General features: G+C 38.0%; 1 protein-coding gene across 1 annotated transcript; it reads left to right on the top strand.

The window, feature by feature from the left end:
* The first annotated feature begins 2,686 nt into the window (after positions 1–2,686).
* Positions 2,687–13,693, top strand: LOC107752313 (carbonic anhydrase 12-like). Its single transcript, XM_016568259.1, has 9 exons — positions 2,687–2,815; positions 4,178–4,198; positions 7,963–8,142; positions 9,200–9,342; positions 9,989–10,084; positions 10,330–10,393; positions 10,485–10,642; positions 11,472–11,598; positions 12,249–13,693. Exons 1-9 carry the CDS (start codon positions 2,701–2,703, stop codon positions 12,908–12,910), a joined length of 1,566 nt encoding a protein of 521 aa, XP_016423745.1. The 5' UTR covers positions 2,687–2,700; the 3' UTR covers positions 12,911–13,693.
* The last annotated feature ends 4,809 nt before the right edge of the window (positions 13,694–18,502 follow it).

Raw genomic sequence — 18,502 nt, 5'->3', positions numbered from 1 at the left:
AAATTTCACATCGCGATTCTATTGAAGATCATTCGATCTGTGATTGTCACACAATGAAATAATCTACATAGTCAAATTCCCGAGAATGAGAGCTTTCTTGTAATATATGACTTGACTGTTTGTGAAAAATATATAAAATACACATTCTTCGAAAAAATTATTCGCAATCGTTAGGCGGAAATTCGTGTGTGGGACGAATACTTTTCTAAGCTTAATTTTACTGCCTTATGAATCCTAAAACCAAGATTTATGGTATTCTTTGTAAAGAAGACACTCCAAGCTTTCAAATGAACCCATATATGGGCTGATACCATATAAGGAAGGCTATGTAAATGAAGCATACACATTTTTAACGCGATTTTGGAGTTTAAAAACAGATTGCGAATGATTCTGTTTTCTTTAGATAGTATTAAAAGTAAATTACTGTCAATAAACAGCAGGTTCCTATTTTAACAACTTAATATGCCCTGCTATAGAGGCATGTTGGCACAAATTAATATTCACTTGAGTGAAAAGTGTGATAAGTAGCTTTTCTCCTTTTTAACCTGTTGTAATATTATGTCAAAAATGGTGTCTTAACCAAACCTGCCATTATCTGAAGGGGAAAAATCCATGCTGTAAATAAGGTTCTTGAGATTTTGTTTCTTATACACACTGATATACTTTATAATGTCGCTACAATCTAAATTTGTCACGTCACTTACTATGTGAATCACCCACTGCGACACATAGATGATCTTTTAGTGAACCAGTCAAATGAGGTCAAATGAGTATAATCCCTCAGTAATTTACCATCTGAGCCACTCAATGTATTTAACATTTTTAATAGCCTATACTTATATACATGATGGGGCTGAATAATGTTTTAATGTATGTTCTATAAGGGACAGCCAACGGCAGACGGCAAGAGTCAAATGAAGTATGTGCACATAATCACTTTAGGCAGAGCAGGGAAGCAAATGGGCAGCCATGCTCTTCCAAGACAAATCCAGAACAAATTCCACGAGAGACAGGAACAGAGCCCACAGGAGACAAAGAGCAGGACCAGGGAGACTCAAACACAGCAGGAACACCAAACGATCTGACAACACAGGACAGGTTGCACAGGTATTAAATAGCAGAGCTGATGAGCCACAGCTGGCACTGATCAACTCATCAGCCACGATTACAGCCGCACGCTCACGCGCACACACACACACACACACACACAGCGAGAATGAGTCAGTGAACCCATGAACTGTGACATCACTTCATATGTCTATGGTTGGGAAGTTCAATGTATTTAAAATATAATAAAAATAATGACTGCCGTTTCCACCATTTGAATTTCTTTACACAATTTTAAAGAATATGCTAGACTTTTATTTGGAATGGTCAACAACCGCAGTTACATTCTCAGCTTTTCAAGTATTTAGCATTTACTTAAGTCATGACGCAACAGCTTTAACAGCACAAATGGAGAAAAAAAAGATCCAAACTTGATATCAGAAGATGACAAATGATATATAGAACTGAATTAGTTTTAAAACAGTAAAATCCTGCTAGTTTTACAGTAAAATACTGGCAGATGTGGTTGCCAGAATAATTTTGTAAAATATACACTAAACAACTTTACAAAATAAACTGTAAATTTTAGTTTAAAACTGTTGCAGTTTACAAAACCAATTTTAAACCAGTAAATCCAACCATCACTTTCTGCTCAATTAGCATAACCACACTGCTACCAAAAATCTATTTGGATCCTACTGACAACCACCATAATAACACGGGTGTTAACTACTTAAAATGATTTAAAATGGCTTTTAAGAAAATTTAAACAAAAGGAAAACAAGAATGAAACACAACCCATTTTTTAAATTTAGGAATTAAATTTCCTCAGAGCCAAAATAGGTGAGCGAAAAATGGAAAACCTAAACAAGACTCATTTGAAGTTGTTTCAAGGTCACCAGCAGGGGGAGAGACTAATATACTAATATATATATAATAATCCACTAATATATACTAATATATTAGCATTACTGAGTTTAACCCAACATTAATTCAGTTCAATGTTTACCAATGTTAGTCAAATGTTTCACAGTTATGGACTGCAAGTTTTTAGGATGTATTAATTTAAACTATTCATGTATAAACTGAATTATCGTTGCGCTTTTAGCCTATCTATTCAGTATATCTATAGGCTTGTAATAATAATGATGATGATGATGATGTAGGCCTGCAACAATTAATTACGGTCCTCGAATTTGATTGGCTGAGCGGCGTTTCGTGCGCATGGACTGACAGATGAATTGCGAGATGATAAATTATGGTGCAATAGCAGCAAAACCAGTCAAATATAATGTATATACAGCAGCACAAATGCTGCAATATGGAGATATAATCACTGTCATATAAGCTGTAATTTTTTTTTTTTCTCATATCAGATGACGCTCTATTGTACCTTGTTTGCAGAGTTTTAAAATGACCGGTTTGAGAACCTGTGGCTAATAGCTATTTCTCAGAGTTAAGACAAAGCTATGCTCCTCTGATGGCCAAAATGCTGTATGGGTAGGCAGCACACTCGCTCGAGGCACAGCCGCAGATTTGGATGAAGTCACTCACTGTAAACGAGCGCGCTGCTCTGTCATCTCCGTGACGTCTCCTCCGTTTAACTCGCAGCGCAGCATGCTTGATATAAGAGCCGGTTCCGACAGCTAGGCTATGTCAGGGTTTCTCTCTTCTGAGTCGACTTCTGAAGCAGCCGGTACCTTGACACTTGCAATGACGCTTACACTTACATGCATCATCTTGATCGCGTGTCCCTTCGCGTCCACAGGTAAGTCTTGCAGAACTCCCGTTATAATAACCTAACTTCCGTTGATTGGTCAGAAACACGATAACCTATCACCTAACAGGTCATGTGCATTCAAAATTGTTTATTACATATAAAAGTATAAATGAAAATGTGAATCATTAATGATGTGTTCAACATAATGTGGAAATGTTTGCTAATAAGTTATTATGTGGTACCTTATTTTATAGTTTTTGTTGGTGAATAATGGATTATAGATGTTACATTTGCATATTATACTGCAGAAAAATGTTATTATTTTTATATCTTATTTCTGTTACATTCTTTTAAATCACTTTCAGAAAATTACTTAATTTATTAAGCATATTTGTGAATGTATTTTTTTTTAGTACTCAGTCGAAAGCTTTTGTAAAAATTGGCAACATTTTGCATCACTTTAAATGGACAATATAGCCTCATACTGGTGTAGAAGCAGTAATTTGGAAGAAAATTGAACATCAAATATAGATTCCTGGTAGTTCATTTAAGTTGTTAGCATAATGAGTGGGTGAATGCTGTTTCCATAAATGAACAACCTTGGGAGTAAAGTAAAAACGTAAAATCATAATGTGTAATTATGAATTTGCAGAACCCCAAAATGCTTTGAATTAGCAAGGCTGTGTCTGAAGATCTGACAGATGACCTCGAATGACCTCAGTGTATTGAAAACCACAGGTGAAACATTTGTCATGCCAAATTAGCGTTCAGGTGCCGACTTAACTGCGCTGTTAATATCTTGTCTGTAGATCTTCCCCAAAGGGTCAGTTCAGGAAAAACTTGTGGTCCTACAGCAGCAAGGTAGATTAACTTTTGTGAATTAAAGCGATGACCAAATTGCTTGGGACATTTTTGCGGCTTTCTGTTTGGAATCTAAATCTCATATTGAGACAATATCATAATTTCCTGCATCATTTGGGAAAAGTTTTCATTACTTTACAGTTAATGCATGGTACATTAATAATAGCTGTTCAAAAATGCTTTGCGTTTCATTATAGACTCTGTGTCAACATCTGTTATTTAATTTAAATTAAACTTATGAACTTTAATCATTCAAGGAATGCCTTGATTTCCAGTGACTTGCTCTTTAGCATTTTAAGCAGTGACGGATTATACATGCTCCGGGGGAATCTCATTGTGAACCAGAAATCTCTGGGAAAGAGCAGCAAGAGTCTGGCTCAGCCTGTCAGTCAGATTGACCGAGAGTAGCCAGCAGTGACCAGAGCAGCAATGCAACCAGAATGGAGTCCAGCTGCAATGGAATGCATTATTTGACTGATTTATGACTGAATTGAGTGATTCCTAAAGAACTTTAAAAGCATTAAACATTTGTTTCCGTTTCTTTTTCAGGGGCAAAATGGTCATATAACGGTAAGAAGACCTTTTATTATTATTATTATTATTATTATTATTTAATTTCAATCAAACAACCACTGTTGCAATTCAAAATGTTTAATATAAAAATGGCTTTCCACAAAATGAACACAGTTATGTATTTATGTGCCATATAGCAATATATAATCATAAACAGCAATATTTACCTGCATACTTTTGGGTTGATAAGATTTTTTTTTAAATATTTTTGAAAGAAGTTTCTTATGCTCACCAAGGCTGCATTTTTTGATCAAAAATACAGTAAACCAGTAATATTGTGAAATATTATTAGAATAACGGTGTTCTATTTTAATATATTTTAAAATGTAGTTCATTCCTGTGATGCAAAGTTGAATTTTCAGCATCATTACTCTTCAGTGTCACATGATCCTTCAGAAATCATTCTGATATGCTGCTTTGCTGCTAAAGAAACATTTATTATTATTATCAAGGTTGAAAAGAGTTGTGCACCTTAATAGTTTTGAGAAAACTGTGATGTATGTTTTCAGGATTTTTTTTGATAAATGGAAAGTTCAAAAGAACTGCATTTTGAATTAGATTTCAAATTAGTCAAATTAGATGAATTATTCTTTACTGTCATTTTTGATCAATTCAACGTGTCCTTGCTTAATAAAAGATTTAATTTCGTACGCTCCTCAAACTTTTGTCTAATTTTAGTAAAACATTTTAATATATTAAAAATGTCACACAGAGACTTCTGTGAGCAGTGCAGATTTAATGAAACAAAGGAATCATTGAATCATTTTTTATTTGATTCATTCAAACAAACAATTCGAAACCGATTCCTTGAAATTAATTGAACTTAATTGAACCTGACGCCATACTCGCTACGGAGAGACACTATTAAAGACTCCTCACAATCAAAAAGTTGACAAAAAAATGTTGATTTTGTCCAATCAAACGCAAGATGGAGCAATCGTGAAACTTTTAGCTTAGGTTATCACCTGACTGCAAGTAATTGAGTTGTAATGCCTTCTCTTATAATGGAGTCGTTTTCACATCAGTAGTAAAGGTCATCCAGTCATCTGCTACAGAGACCAGCAAAACGTGCTCTTTACACACTGAAGAGCTTTAAAATAAACGTGCTTAATCACGGCCGCTGTCGCAGTGTTCTGGTCTATTGCCTGCACCTAGGGAACCAAACGGGATTCTGGTTACCATGCTCATGAGCCAAGGTAGGTTTTTTTAACTGTTATCTCTAACAATCCCAGTATGTCATACCAGTGTGCTCATGGAGACCCTCTGGCAACCATGAAGGAGGTATCAAAGAACATGTTGCTCCTGGAAAATGGGATCTCGTGGTGCAAAGATGACCTCGTTTTGACCCCTTTTGGCCCTCATGGCTCTGAAATGATTCTCACCATGTGATTCCTGTTAGTTTGCCCACCCAGCTCTCTCCTCATGCCGCTGTCACTCACATGTTCTCACTGGCTTTGCAAGGAGACCTTGTTGAATTATTGCAGGTTCATTGAGTAATTATCATTGAGTATGGAATTACACACTTTTATGTAATTACATTACATGTCTTGTTTTGATTTATTTTATGGCTGGTTTGAACTGATATATATGGCGACTCAAGGGACCTCAACTGCAAAACAGAGCTGTTATAATGGCTTTATTTTGGGAAGAGATTGTTCGTCTAATTGCTTGCCTGTGAAATTTCATAGCTCCCTGTACTTAGGAAAGAACAATGCATAATATTATTCTGTCTTTGTGTGTGGCACATTGCAATTTACAAGCTGAATCTCTTCTGTCCCTTCAGTTAAACTTGTGAAATAATTTTCACTTCTGCGTGCAAATTTACAGTGCCTACAAAGTCAGACTACCTTGTAATGTGCTGTATTTAGGCTTGTTTTTTTTAGACAATGTGATTATCAAACCAACCACCCTCATTAAGCAAATTGCTAAGTTTAGTTGCTACTAAAACTAGATCTTAGCATTTTCTGAAGAAAACATGAGTGGCACTCATGCAGAAGTCAGAGGTATGATGCTAAAGTGTTTTGGTGGTTGCCAGGGTGTTGCAGTGCGGTTGCTAGGGTGCCATGGGTGGTTTCTAGCTGTTCTAGTTGCTTGGCTATTGCTAAGTGGTTGAATACTGGCCCAAGTGGCCCAAAATGTAAATCTATGGGAATTGTTTGCCCATTAAAATGTTAATGTATATCATAAAAATATATATTTTGACATGCAGACAATGTGACAAATGAGTGAAGTTTCCAACTGACCACTGTTTGAAATACCATGACAAATAGCTCAACGAGAAACACTGCAGTGCTTGTTCTGTTGTTTAGATGTTATCATGCCCATCAAACAGAGCTCCGATGAGTGTTGTCCTTTGTGGCGGCTAACACTGAGAGCTCTTGACATTCAGAGTCTGAATTAATTCAGCTGAGTCAAGGCCGTTTTCTATCACATACAGGGACATAATGACATCAAACATCTCACTGCCTGAGGTCTTAAGATGAAAACAGATGCACAAATGCTCCAAAAAGTTAGCTGAGATTATTATTTTAGCATAATTTATGCCAGACAGACATGAATGATACTTCAATCATGTGGCTTGCTGAACAGAGAATATCATAGAGACCTATTAGGACGAGGCTCTTTTGACTTGAGTCAGCAGTCACCTAACAACCATCTAGAACACCCTAGCAACTAGAGTTCGGGTACTTGGACTCAGGATTTGGACTCGGACGGCAATTGTGAATGAACTTGGACTTGAGTGGGCACGAACTTGGACTCAGATAATTAGTCAGTTGCAACAAACCCCATATTATCTTTATTTAAAAAAAAAATTATTATAATTTAAATATATAGAATACAATTTTATTATATAAAAATATTTAATTACTATTTAAATAATACTAGTTAGATAATAGTATTTAAATGTATTTAATTTTATTATTTAAAATTCATTAAATGTATTTAATAAGTAACTTAGCTGCATGACCTCAGCTTCCAACAGTTCAGTGTTAATGTCCAACACATCCAGACCAGTGAGCTGCAGATGTTTTACTGTAGAGGTCTGCTCATTATGACTTCATAACAGTTATGGTTTAAGGGTTATGAACAGGCCACAGGCACCTGATGTGATTATGATGGAGAGGCTAGTCCAGATTAGAAATGAACTGAGCAGCGAGTAATTATGACCACAAGGGAGGAACATGTAAAGCTTCTGAAAGAGACATTGTGTTGAAATCTCGCAGTTACAGCAGTCCAGAAAACAAAAGCTGCCCACAAAACCATGATCATCATTGACAAAGAATACACAAGCCCTTAATATGATGCTTTAAGCCCACAGCGACAGCAAACCAATTTTACTGCCACTGTTTCAGTAGTAGAAAGCAATGATAATTGCATTTAAAAAGCCTAGAAATTATTATTTTAATTAGAAACTTTGCCATATTATTCAAAAAATTATCTTTTTCTGTACCCTCTTCTCTACAATGCACCAGAAATGTCTCTTAGACAAGTTTATACTCTTGGAGTTTATACTGTTGGAATGACTTCAAAGCCTCCCCCAAAGCAACAAAACATTATCTTTTATTGTTGGGTGTGGTATTCATGTAAGGGCATTCATTTTGTAAGGCAGTGTTCTGTAACCGCTGACCTTAGCCTGTGTCTTAGCAAAACTTTAATGCAATCCAATTCTGGCCACATCAAATGTTCAAACGCCGCCAGATAAGAAACGGCCAGGGAAGGACACTTGGGTAACCACAACTTTCTTTGATTTTTGCTTTCAGGACCTGACGGAGAACACAACTGGTCCAGCAACTATCCATTTTGCGGAGGAGCATTCCAGTCGCCTATTGACTTCCAGACACATCTGCTGAGATATGATTCAAACCTGCCGCCCATCCAGGTCCAGAACTACAACCTGTCGACCAATGAGCAGCTCACTCTCAGCAACAACGGACACTCTGGTTGGTGCAGTATGATTATACAGCATTTTGCATTTTAAAGACAACTAATAACTATTGTCACATTACATACCGTTTAAAATGTACATTTTTAGATATTAAATTCCATATTGTAATGTCTGAGTGAAAACATAGACCTTTTATTCACTACAATAGATTAAAGGATTTGTGGTTGTTAAACTAATGAGACCGTGCATCACACATAAAAGTAAAATAGTCTTTCTTCTCAAACTTAATTTGTAGGTCAACGTGGAGAAAATGATAGAAGGATCTATTTTGCATGTCATTTCTTGTAATCACCCACTTATTATGATAAAACAAACCTGTTTGTATTTTAGTCTGGAAAAAATGGCAAAGTTGTGATTCGAGGTAAAGTCTTAAACAACATCACATGTGCTGCTTTTCAAGGTAATGGGTATTTTCGGCTATATTTTTGGTCAAAAGTGCATTAAATAGACTGTAGTTCTTCCATTTACCATTTCTCGACTGTGATTGTTTACTTAAGACACTCTTATTTTATTCACTCTCACTCCAAAGAGCCATGTCCTGCTCGAAAGAGAGGGAAATGTATAGTTAACTACAGTAAGTGTGCATTGCTGCCACAGAGCTTTAGCCACAAGGATGAATACTGATGAGGTTTCCTGACAGTGTACCACTGTGTTTGGGATTTTGGAGCCATTTCACACTGAGTTTGGAAAAAGTTAGGCAGGATTATTAGTTGAAAAGCTTGCAGAATTTGTCAAATACGCAAGGCCTTAGCCATAATTATTATTGGTGAAAGTGCAACAAAAACCTTAAACATTAAAATTTCCTTGCACCGTTTCTGCTCTGGACAGGATCATATGGATTATTGAGAAGAAATGTTATATTACTTGTAGTAGTGATTAGATTTTTTATTTTTGGGGATGGTCTTTTTTGATTTGGCGGAACATTTCCCCTTGCAGATTTTGCATCGTTTTTCACCCGAATCTGATGCATTTGCCAGAATAGACCTTTTTTGTCTTGCACGTGACCATACCTTAAAGATGAAATTTATTATTTATTTCCTTTGTACCCACAGTGCAGTTGTCTTTGCCATCTCACATGTACATCTCCAGCCTCCCTCACAGATATTCAGCAGCTCAGCTCCACTTCCACTGGGGCTCTTACAATCTGCTGACTGGATCAGAACACACTGTTAATGGCAAACAGTTTGCTGGAGAGGTAAAGTAAATATGTACACGCAAACCTCAAAGACGAGACCTCATCCATTACTATGAACACCTTTAGTGCAGGATCAAACTGCTTTCGATTGCATAAGCCCATTATAGTGGATTTAAAAAGAAACCTGAAGTTGGGACTCGACAGTGCATGATGCAATGTTCAGTAACATGCATGGAGGTGTCCCAAATAATACTCACTCCATCTCTGTTTATCACTTTAGGACACGGAAATTATCTGCACCGTTTGTGTTCCTAGAACACACCTAAATGTGTTCCCAAAGATAGAACTTATAGTTATTGTGGCTCTGTAGTTCAGACCTGTGCCATTTTATATTGGCCTGTTGCCTCTCTATCCAGGGACCAGAAGGCACATCCTGTGAATAGACCTGAAAAGACACTGTGAGAATTTATGGCTTTCTTCTAAAATTCTTTAGCCAATCAAATGGCATGTCCAAACGAGTCGACAAATGCTATTGCAATATATGGATATTCCACTGCAAAAGTTTTCTGTTTTAGATGCAGCACTAGGTCGTGACCTTTGCATTCAAGGCTCTATTGTTTCAGTCTACGGATAGATAGATAGATAGATAGATAGATAGATTTACTTATGATTCCTCATTGAAGCAAGCCTTTTCTGTTGTATCCAGATGCATGTAGTACACTTTAATTCTGACAAATACCCCAACATCTCAATGGCAGTGGACAAGCATGATGGACTGGCTGTGCTGGGAGTTTTCATTGAGGTGAGTCCAGACCTCAACCTGATGTGGTATAGTGGTTAAGGCTCGGGGTTGGTGCTCGGAAGGTTGCTGGTTTGATTCCCGCAAGAACTAAGCAATGAGCCATCACCGCAAGGCATTTAACTCTCGATACTTTATGGTGATTGTCCCTGTAATAAGTTCTTGTAATCAGTGCTTGAAAGTCACATCAACAAATTCCCCCAGCATAACTCTTATTTTCTAATCAGTCTGTGTTTTATATAATTTAGATTGGAGAGTTCAACCCTGCTTTCGAAAAATTGTTCAAATACATGAATGGCATAAAGTACAGAGGTACATTACTTTCATATAGTTTCAAATATCTGTGATTGAGATGTGCACAAGTATGCTAACACTCTCCTATTGCTAATCTGTGAACTGACAGATCAGAAAATACAGGTCCCAGCATTTAACATCCGTGCGCTGCTACCAGCCCATTTGGATGAGTATTACCGCTACGATGGTTCTCTGACCACACCGCCCTGCTATCCCAGTGTGCTATGGACCGTGTTCAGAAGACCAGTTACCATTTCACGAAAACAGGTATTTCACAAAAATAGGTACTTTAAATGTCAACGGTGATGCTTTGCTTTCCAGAAAAGGTGGTTTAGTATAAATCAAATCGGGCAACTGTTATTAAATATACTCTTCATCTGCACTGCAAGATAATGAGCTTGTTAGTATGTTCAAGTAGGTCTATAATACCTCGGGCTAATCTATCCATTAGCAGCAGACATGATTCACATGTTGCTTGGAAAAAAAAGTTTATTTCATCAGAATACACGGCTACTTTTGAATGGTTGTCAATAGATGTAGTACATGTAGTTATGGCATAAATCCAAAGGCCAATAAGTTCTAGCTCAATCTGATGTAATGATATCATTGTTCACATGGTGCAGCTGATTGGTTTCTTTTCATATCAGCAGGCAATGAGCTTGCTGCTCAACATTCAGATATTCGGCTAGTGCTTGCTGTAGCCATTGCAGCATGCTTCAGAAATCCTCCACCTTCCCCAGCTCCACCTGTATAGATCTGCGACGGGGTGATTTCATGTGTTATATATGGGGGTTATTTCATTATGGGCAGCAGCAGTATTTCCTACATGCTCACAGCAGCATGTCTGTGGATGTATTGGCAGTAGCAAGTCTCGGTACTTGCTCTGCCGCAGCAGCAGCAGGATAACAGATCTATTTCGCCAAGACTGCCATGTATACACTGCCATGTATATTACCATGTTAAACTCCGAGAGTTGTCAGAACTGCAAACAGCTAACTAGCCAAACCTTGACACTTTGTGTGTGACTTGCAACTCTGAGGCAATAGTCTCTGCTGTCCATATTGTGTGTAGGAATGTTACTGTTGTGTTTTTACAGTTTTTGGCATTGGCCACAGCGCTGTACGCCTCCTATGCCCAAGAGTCTGCTACTGTGCCACTTCATGGAAATTACCGGAAACCACAACTCGCAGATAACAGAGTGGTACTGGTTTCCTTCAAGGATGGTAAGTTGAGTCTAGTTTGCTGTTTGATTGTGTATAATATGGCCAGGAAGCCTAATGAAGGGCTAAACCTGAAGTGCTTAAATATCTGCTGCAATGCTTGAACAGAAGTGCCATGGTTTCCTATCAAAGAATTGATAGGAATATGAACTTTCAAGTTGGCTTTGTCTTTCTTTCAACATCTGTGTAAGGCCTCCGTTTATGCACTGTTACCTTTTTTCCTCAATGAAAGACCTTTGCTACTGCAGGCTCCTTCAAAACAAATGCTGGGTTTTAAATTAGATGCTTCAACTGACATAAATCTTTCCCTCTAAACCTGGTTTTAGAGTTGGTGCACCACAGAGTTTGTTTCTAAATGTCAGGCATTTTGTTGCTATGAGAGAAGTCTGGGTTTGCTGTCATCACCGGAGGCTTGTGATCTACTTCAGTCTTGCTGTTTGCTAACATCCTAGCATGAAGGCTCAATCCATCGATATCTCAGTCTACCGCTTCTTGCTGCATTCTTTATTGCATGGCAATGTTTCCTAAGAAGCTGAATTATGGAGAAGAAAGGTCAGTTTTCCTTCTAGCCCCTGCTCTAGTCAAGCTTTACCCTAGCAGTCCTTTGTTGCAAATCTAAGCTTGAACACCTCTCTACATTGTGTCTGGTGCAGGACTGCACGGTATTCTTTCAGCGGCGTCCCCCTTTCAGAGGAAGCAAGTCATCCAGAAGCTTCTGGTGGGTGACCTTGCGGACTTGGCTGATGAGAGACTCTACCAACTTCTGCCAAAGTTGAGTTCCCAATCGGGAAAGGATAAGAAGTTGAAGAAGACCAAAAAGCAGGGACACTGGAGCCAAGCAACTCAGAAACAGCAGTGGTCGAAGAACAAGGTGCCAAGCAATTCTGGCTACTCCTTATCCGTTGGGAAGAACACAACAACACCATGGTATATGGAAGCATTTGATACGGGTAAAGGGATGTGTTTTGTATCCCTGGAGGAGAATGTCGTGCATCAGCTCGAGAGATACCATGCAAAGGGTCTGATGGTTGTGGCTCTGAGAGAGGTCGTTTTTCCGGAGTTGAACCTCAGGAGTTACTTGCACTGCCGGTCTGATCTAGACCTTCAGACCATAAGAAAACTCATACAAGGAAGATCTCGAGATGAGGCTGCCGAGCTCGAACAATCACTGGCTGAAGCCATGCTGAAGAAGATCAACCAGCATAGAAACCCAAACATGAAAACCACCATAGGGCATCCTCAAGCCACAATCCCAAAGGACTTCAACTCGGCCTTGACTTACCATAGACCTCAACGTGTTGAATGGGAAGATTAGACCCAGTGAGGGCCGCAAACCTCCCTGAGAGCCTAAATTTCTGCAGTACGCTGTCACGCACAATTATTTAGTCAACTCAGCTTCTAAGGCTAGCACGTCATTTGAATGATATTTATTTAGTTTGATGGTACCCCTCTAACACTGTCTCTGAGACTCAGACAGTCTTTGTCTCAAACTAGTTTTGCTTTTGCAGTAGATGAAATGACTTGTTGAGCAAATAATGTCCATGATATGTTACGCTGCTGGTTATGAAAAGTTTGCAGTTAATTTCCAACGAACTGGACAGTATGCTAGACAACATTTGCTAGATGGATGTCGACAGGACCCCAAAATTTCCAGCCTTCAGGATCCAGATTAACTATCTAATGATTAGTCTAGACTAAAAGCTGGTCTGTTTTAAGAATTAGTGAGGTTTTTGTGGGAGAATACGGCTCAAACAATCTTAATTATGATATTCAATGCACAAAAAGACAGAAGACAAAACATATTTTTACATTTTATTGGGAAAAGTTGAGCTGTATATTGCAGTAATTGTATTCTGTGGTTGAAAAGAGTCAAGTGCAAATTGACAAAGGGACAAAGGAACAAAATCAGCACTTAAAGCATTTTAACATTCTCACATTTTCGAACACTGTGTGGTACTGTTTTTTTGGGGGGGGGCGGGTGTGATCTGAACCCAGAGAGACAGCAGACAGCATAACCCTTTTTTGGACACTGACTCAGATTTTGGTCTATATAATTCTTTGTGAAATGTCAAGATCATGGATTGTAAAATAAAAGCATAACGGCAATTAAACATTTATCACTTTTTCCACTTGTAAAGGACAAACATGTCCCTGTTTATATTCTAAATGGTGTTCAGAAGTGATGTCTGAATATTAAGAAACAGTGTATGTTTATATTTCTATTTGTATCGAGTTAAAAGTTTTACATTAATCAGAATATTTGGAGCTTGTATGATTCACAGTAGTAAATTTTCTGATCTTATCCAAAAATTCTGCTTATTCTATTTATTTACCTTCATGTCATACCAAACCTGTTTGACTTTATTTCTTCTACTGAGCACAGAAGATATTTTTTCTCCCAACAAAGAAAGTCAATGGGGTCCAGTGTTGTTTTGGACCCCACTGACTTTCATTGTATGAACAAAAACTGTTAAAACGCTCTTTAATATATCTTGTGTGGTTTTTTTTTCTTGATAGTCCCACATCTTTGCACACTCAGATTCCAGATTTTCAAATAGTTGTATCTCGGCCAAATATTGTCCTATCCTAACAAACCATAAATCAATGGAACGCTTATGTATTCAGCTTGATGTATACATTCATGATGTATAAATGATGTAAACCTTCCTCTCAATTCAATTTCTCTCAAAGAAAATCTCAATTTTCTTTTCTCCAAGGAGACTTTACTTGGATGAGCTGGGGTACGTTATAGTAAAACAGTCTGTGCATGTGTGTGTGTGTGTGTGTGTATGTGTGTGTGTGCGTTTGTGATGTCAGAGATTTCCTCACTTCTGGCTAACAGACGTGACGTCTTATGTTATGACACTCACAGGCAATGAGCTGGTGGCCATGCAGTGACTCGTAGCTGCAGTGTTGCGTCACCACTGTCTTTGGTCACAACATAATTGCTGTTGACATAAGATTGAACATATGGAGAGGGCATGTTTGTGCACTTAGCATGACTTTAGGACTTTATCTTTGACGTATCTATGGTTTAGTTCTAATTGTAGTGCAGCAGTGCCTGACAGATATCTTTACTTTAAACCCCTGCTCCCTGTATGTGTGCATGCGTGTCTCATTTGACACCACTGGGTTTTGTCACCACATGTATAATCATAGCCACATTTGTGTATTTTTGTGCATTATGTCGGTTGTGTAACATTAGTGTGAAATGACTGCTAATCATACTGAGAGCTGCTAACCAAAGAAGCTAATCTGGGCTTATTTGAGGAGTTATTTTTAACTTTGTCAAGTCAACATGAAATCAGAATTTACCCAAAACTTTCTTCACACATTCATATGCATGATTCATAAGCGAACATTAATGCAAAATATATATATATATAAAAACTTTACTTCCTTTGCCAACATCCACTTTTCATGATTCAAACAATTCCCAATGGATAAAATCAAGTCCTGTCATTTTTTCCCCTGTTGAATATCTTGTTTCACTCTGAAATCAATCACATTGTGGAAATAAAATGGGTTGCAAATACCATTTCATGTTGACTTTAATGTCACTGACTTTCACTTGATGCTTAAAAGTCATTTTAAACCAGGTTATGATCGTATTATTTGATAAAATGTTTACAATTATATTACAAAAATGGCACTTTGTAAACATAATATTTACAAAGTCATACAAAACAATTACAAGGCATGCTGCATTAAACCAACTCTTTAAATAATTAAACATACTGTTAATTATCAGGTTAATTCTCCTTTCAGGTATTCTAGCAACAATAATAGTGGCCTCCATGCTAGGACTGCTACTGATCATTACACTAGTTTGGTGTCTTTTGAGAAAAAGGTAAGTGTTAAATTCACCCCAAAATGAAATAAAGATGTGGTCACATTTACTGTTTGTTTTTTTTGTTGTTGTTCTTTTTGCAATTTTTTAAAGATCAAAATTGAGTCATTTTAATAGGAATAAGTGTGATCAGGAATTTTACTTGAGGACACGAGATTTCCCCATGCAGATTTCACAACAGGTATAAAGTTGGTCACTAGATTCTGCCGCACTGACCAACAGAAAACTGCTTGGTTTGAAAGTGACTGCGTTTCATATATCGCTAAACTGTTGACAATAGACAGTGGACCTTTTTGCCCGCAAAATTTCAATATATGACAGCACCTTATATTATTCATGCGAATTTGCTGTGATTTTTGTGTGTGCTGTGCTTCATACATTGCAACACTATTGACAATATACCTTTTTTCCCTGCAAAATTTTGCCAAAGTATATAATGTGTATATATACTACTATACAACTATAATGTGACTGCACCAAACAGAATCTTTTGCGCAAAGACAATGAACTCATTTTCCTTGCAAACATGTCTGTGAGTGTACCGCATACTTTATCCCTTAGTCTTGTTAGATATTTTAAAAGTACAAAGAGGTTTTTTTTAAGAAAAAATATGTGAGGAAGGACTTTTGGAAACCACTGCAGTGAACTCCTCACCATAGTGAATTGTCAAAAATTCTGCAGAATGTCTAATGAAATTCTTGTCTCTTATATGAATGTACATGTTCATTTATTTTGAAGCCAAACACACCGAGTGAATTATAAATTATTTATTCACAATTTGTGAAGATCACATGCCATGTGTCATAAAAGAGTACAATGTTGTGTAACGGCACTATAAAGATCCCATCAGAACTGATCAGCATTAATTTAGGGAGTTTCAGGCACACACCAGTTGGAGAAGTCATCTTCAATAGAAATGAGTTGGTTGAAATGTTTGTTTGTTTTTTCCCCATCTCTTATCTAACTACATGAACATGGTGTTTGTTCTAACAGAGTAAAGGATCTGACAGCTGTATTCCCACATTGATTTATTAGTAGTCATCATTATGCTAAAGGTGCAGTCACATTTACTATTTTAATGGAATCTGCATGATCAGGATTTTGAGGTGAGATCAAAAAAGTTCCCAGCAAAATTTCGTTTGTGTTGAAGTTGGTCACGCTGACTACGAGAAAGCTGCTTGGTTTGAAAATGACTTCTGTTAAGTGGTGCTTTGTGCATCCATAAGCTATTGACAATCTTTCTGTCTGTGAAATTTTACTAATGCGACAACATCTTAAAGGTGGGGTAAACGATTTTTCAAAAACGCTTTAAGCCCGGCTCACACTGTGAGATTTGGCCACGATTTGGTCGTCTAAGACAAATGTTTAAAATCCTATAAGATTCCTATAATCCTAGGCTAAAATCTGTAGTCTTTGATTCCTGGTTTGACATGTTCACCGACAGCCGATTAATGGCCGTTGCGATCAAATTTTACCTCCGACGAACTTCTGGCGCACAGTCCTGCAGTCTTTGTTTTTCAAGACAAGCCATTTTTCAAGACAAGCCATGATCAGAATTAATGCTAGAGATTTCTTATAAGCACATAAACTCGGGCGCTCTCGTCCTCCGCTCACGGAATTAATATGATATGTTGCCTTTGCTATGATAAACACCAGTTGCGCCGTTGTTTTCATGTGGGTGTGTAGTGCTGCTTGCACTATTCTTCTTAAATATGCCGGTATTGCCGCCATTCATATACTTTTAATGATAGCCAACATTACAGCACCTTAAAGGTGGGGTAAGCGATTTTTCAAAAACGCTTTAGAAAACTGATTCGGGCCAGTAGCAAAACAAACTTGTAGCCAATCTGCAGTAAGGGGCGTGTCTACTCGTGATGTGGAGGAGAAAACGTTCAGTGCACAGCACAAGACATTAGCCGTGCCGAGCGACAGAAAGATAGATGGCGGATAAAAAACAAAGGGGGTAGGGGCCTGTTTGTTTTGGTGATTCCAAATGTCAACATTGGCTACCAGAAATCGCTTACCCCACCTTTAATGCAAGTTTTCCAATTTTATTGTTCTACAAATTTCCACAATAAACTGCCCATCTTCTGTTCTTTTTATTAGATCTAACACTGAAGAACAAAAAGAGAAAACCAATGGGTATAAGCTGGCTGAGAAAGAAGAAAACATCTCCAAAGTATAACCTCTCAATATCTGATGAAACCTGAGCAAATTATACTTGCAGTCAATCCGCTTTTCCATCATTCACGTTTCTGTCCTTGGCTCACGGGCCTAGTCGCTAAGAAACCATCTGGTTGCATGCAATATTTAGATCAAAAATGTTCAAGGAACTCTGACTATTTGAGGTATGTTCTTCTTCAACCACATTCTAATCCAACAGGATCCGAAAACCCTATGATGACACGAAAGGAGAGTAAAAATATGTCGTTTTCATACAGTATGTAATTCACCACATTTGTAAAACCCACCAGTCGACATCAAACCCGGTGCTTTGTGAAGCAGGAACCATCATACAGTAATCTGCCAGGGTGGCTTTCCTTTGCTGTCCACCGGCTTGTGACATCTCTCTGTGCATTGCCAGGCAGACGTGGTGGGAAAATGCAGCTTCTGCCCGAGGCAACGAGGACGTTCTGGTTCAGCATGGATATGTGGCGGCCTGAGATGAGTAGTTATGATGTCCCCACCCTGTATTTACTATTGTGCTGTTGGACCGATTAGAGTAATGAAAGGGTACGTGCAGAGCCGCGCTCTCGGTTCCCACTGAACACACCACAGAACTGGCCTATTGTTCCCCAGCTTGCGTGTAGGTTGACCTTTGACCTCTCGTTGCCTGAGCAATCATGAGACTATAAACGCCCATGTAAACCCTGTAAACCGTACAAATATAATGTACCGGAATGCTCAGGCTTTCCCAGACTGCATAACGACTCGAGTGATTAGCTTTTTTTAGATTTTCAACATCCACCTTCACCTGCTCGTCATTTCCAAGTGATCAACGATCTTGAGTAGCTGTTTGATTTGAGTTCGACTCCACAGGGAAGTTGATTTCTTGGG

Source organism: Sinocyclocheilus rhinocerous, unplaced genomic scaffold, assembly GCF_001515625.1.
Source record: "Sinocyclocheilus rhinocerous isolate Xijiao unplaced genomic scaffold, SAMN03320098_v1.1 scaffold861, whole genome shotgun sequence".
Classification (NCBI taxonomy): Eukaryota; Metazoa; Chordata; class Actinopteri; order Cypriniformes; family Cyprinidae; genus Sinocyclocheilus; species Sinocyclocheilus rhinocerous.
The sequence above is the reverse complement of the archived record's forward strand: the minus strand, read 5'-3'. Positions and strand labels throughout refer to the sequence as shown.

What these genes read in the sequence shown, in the direction of transcription:
- LOC107752313 (XM_016568259.1), top strand. Translation starts at nt 2,701, where the DNA reads ATGTCAGGGTTTCTCTCTTCTGAGTCGACTTCTGAAGCAGCCGGTACC. An exon ending in GGCAAAATGGTCATATAACG is followed by an intron (nt 4,199 to 7,962) that starts GTAAGAAGACCT and finishes TTTTGCTTTCAG; the next exon opens with GACCTGACGGAGAACACAAC. An exon ending in CAGCAACAACGGACACTCTG is followed by an intron (nt 8,143 to 9,199) that starts GTTGGTGCAGTA and finishes TTGTACCCACAG; the next exon opens with TGCAGTTGTCTTTGCCATCT.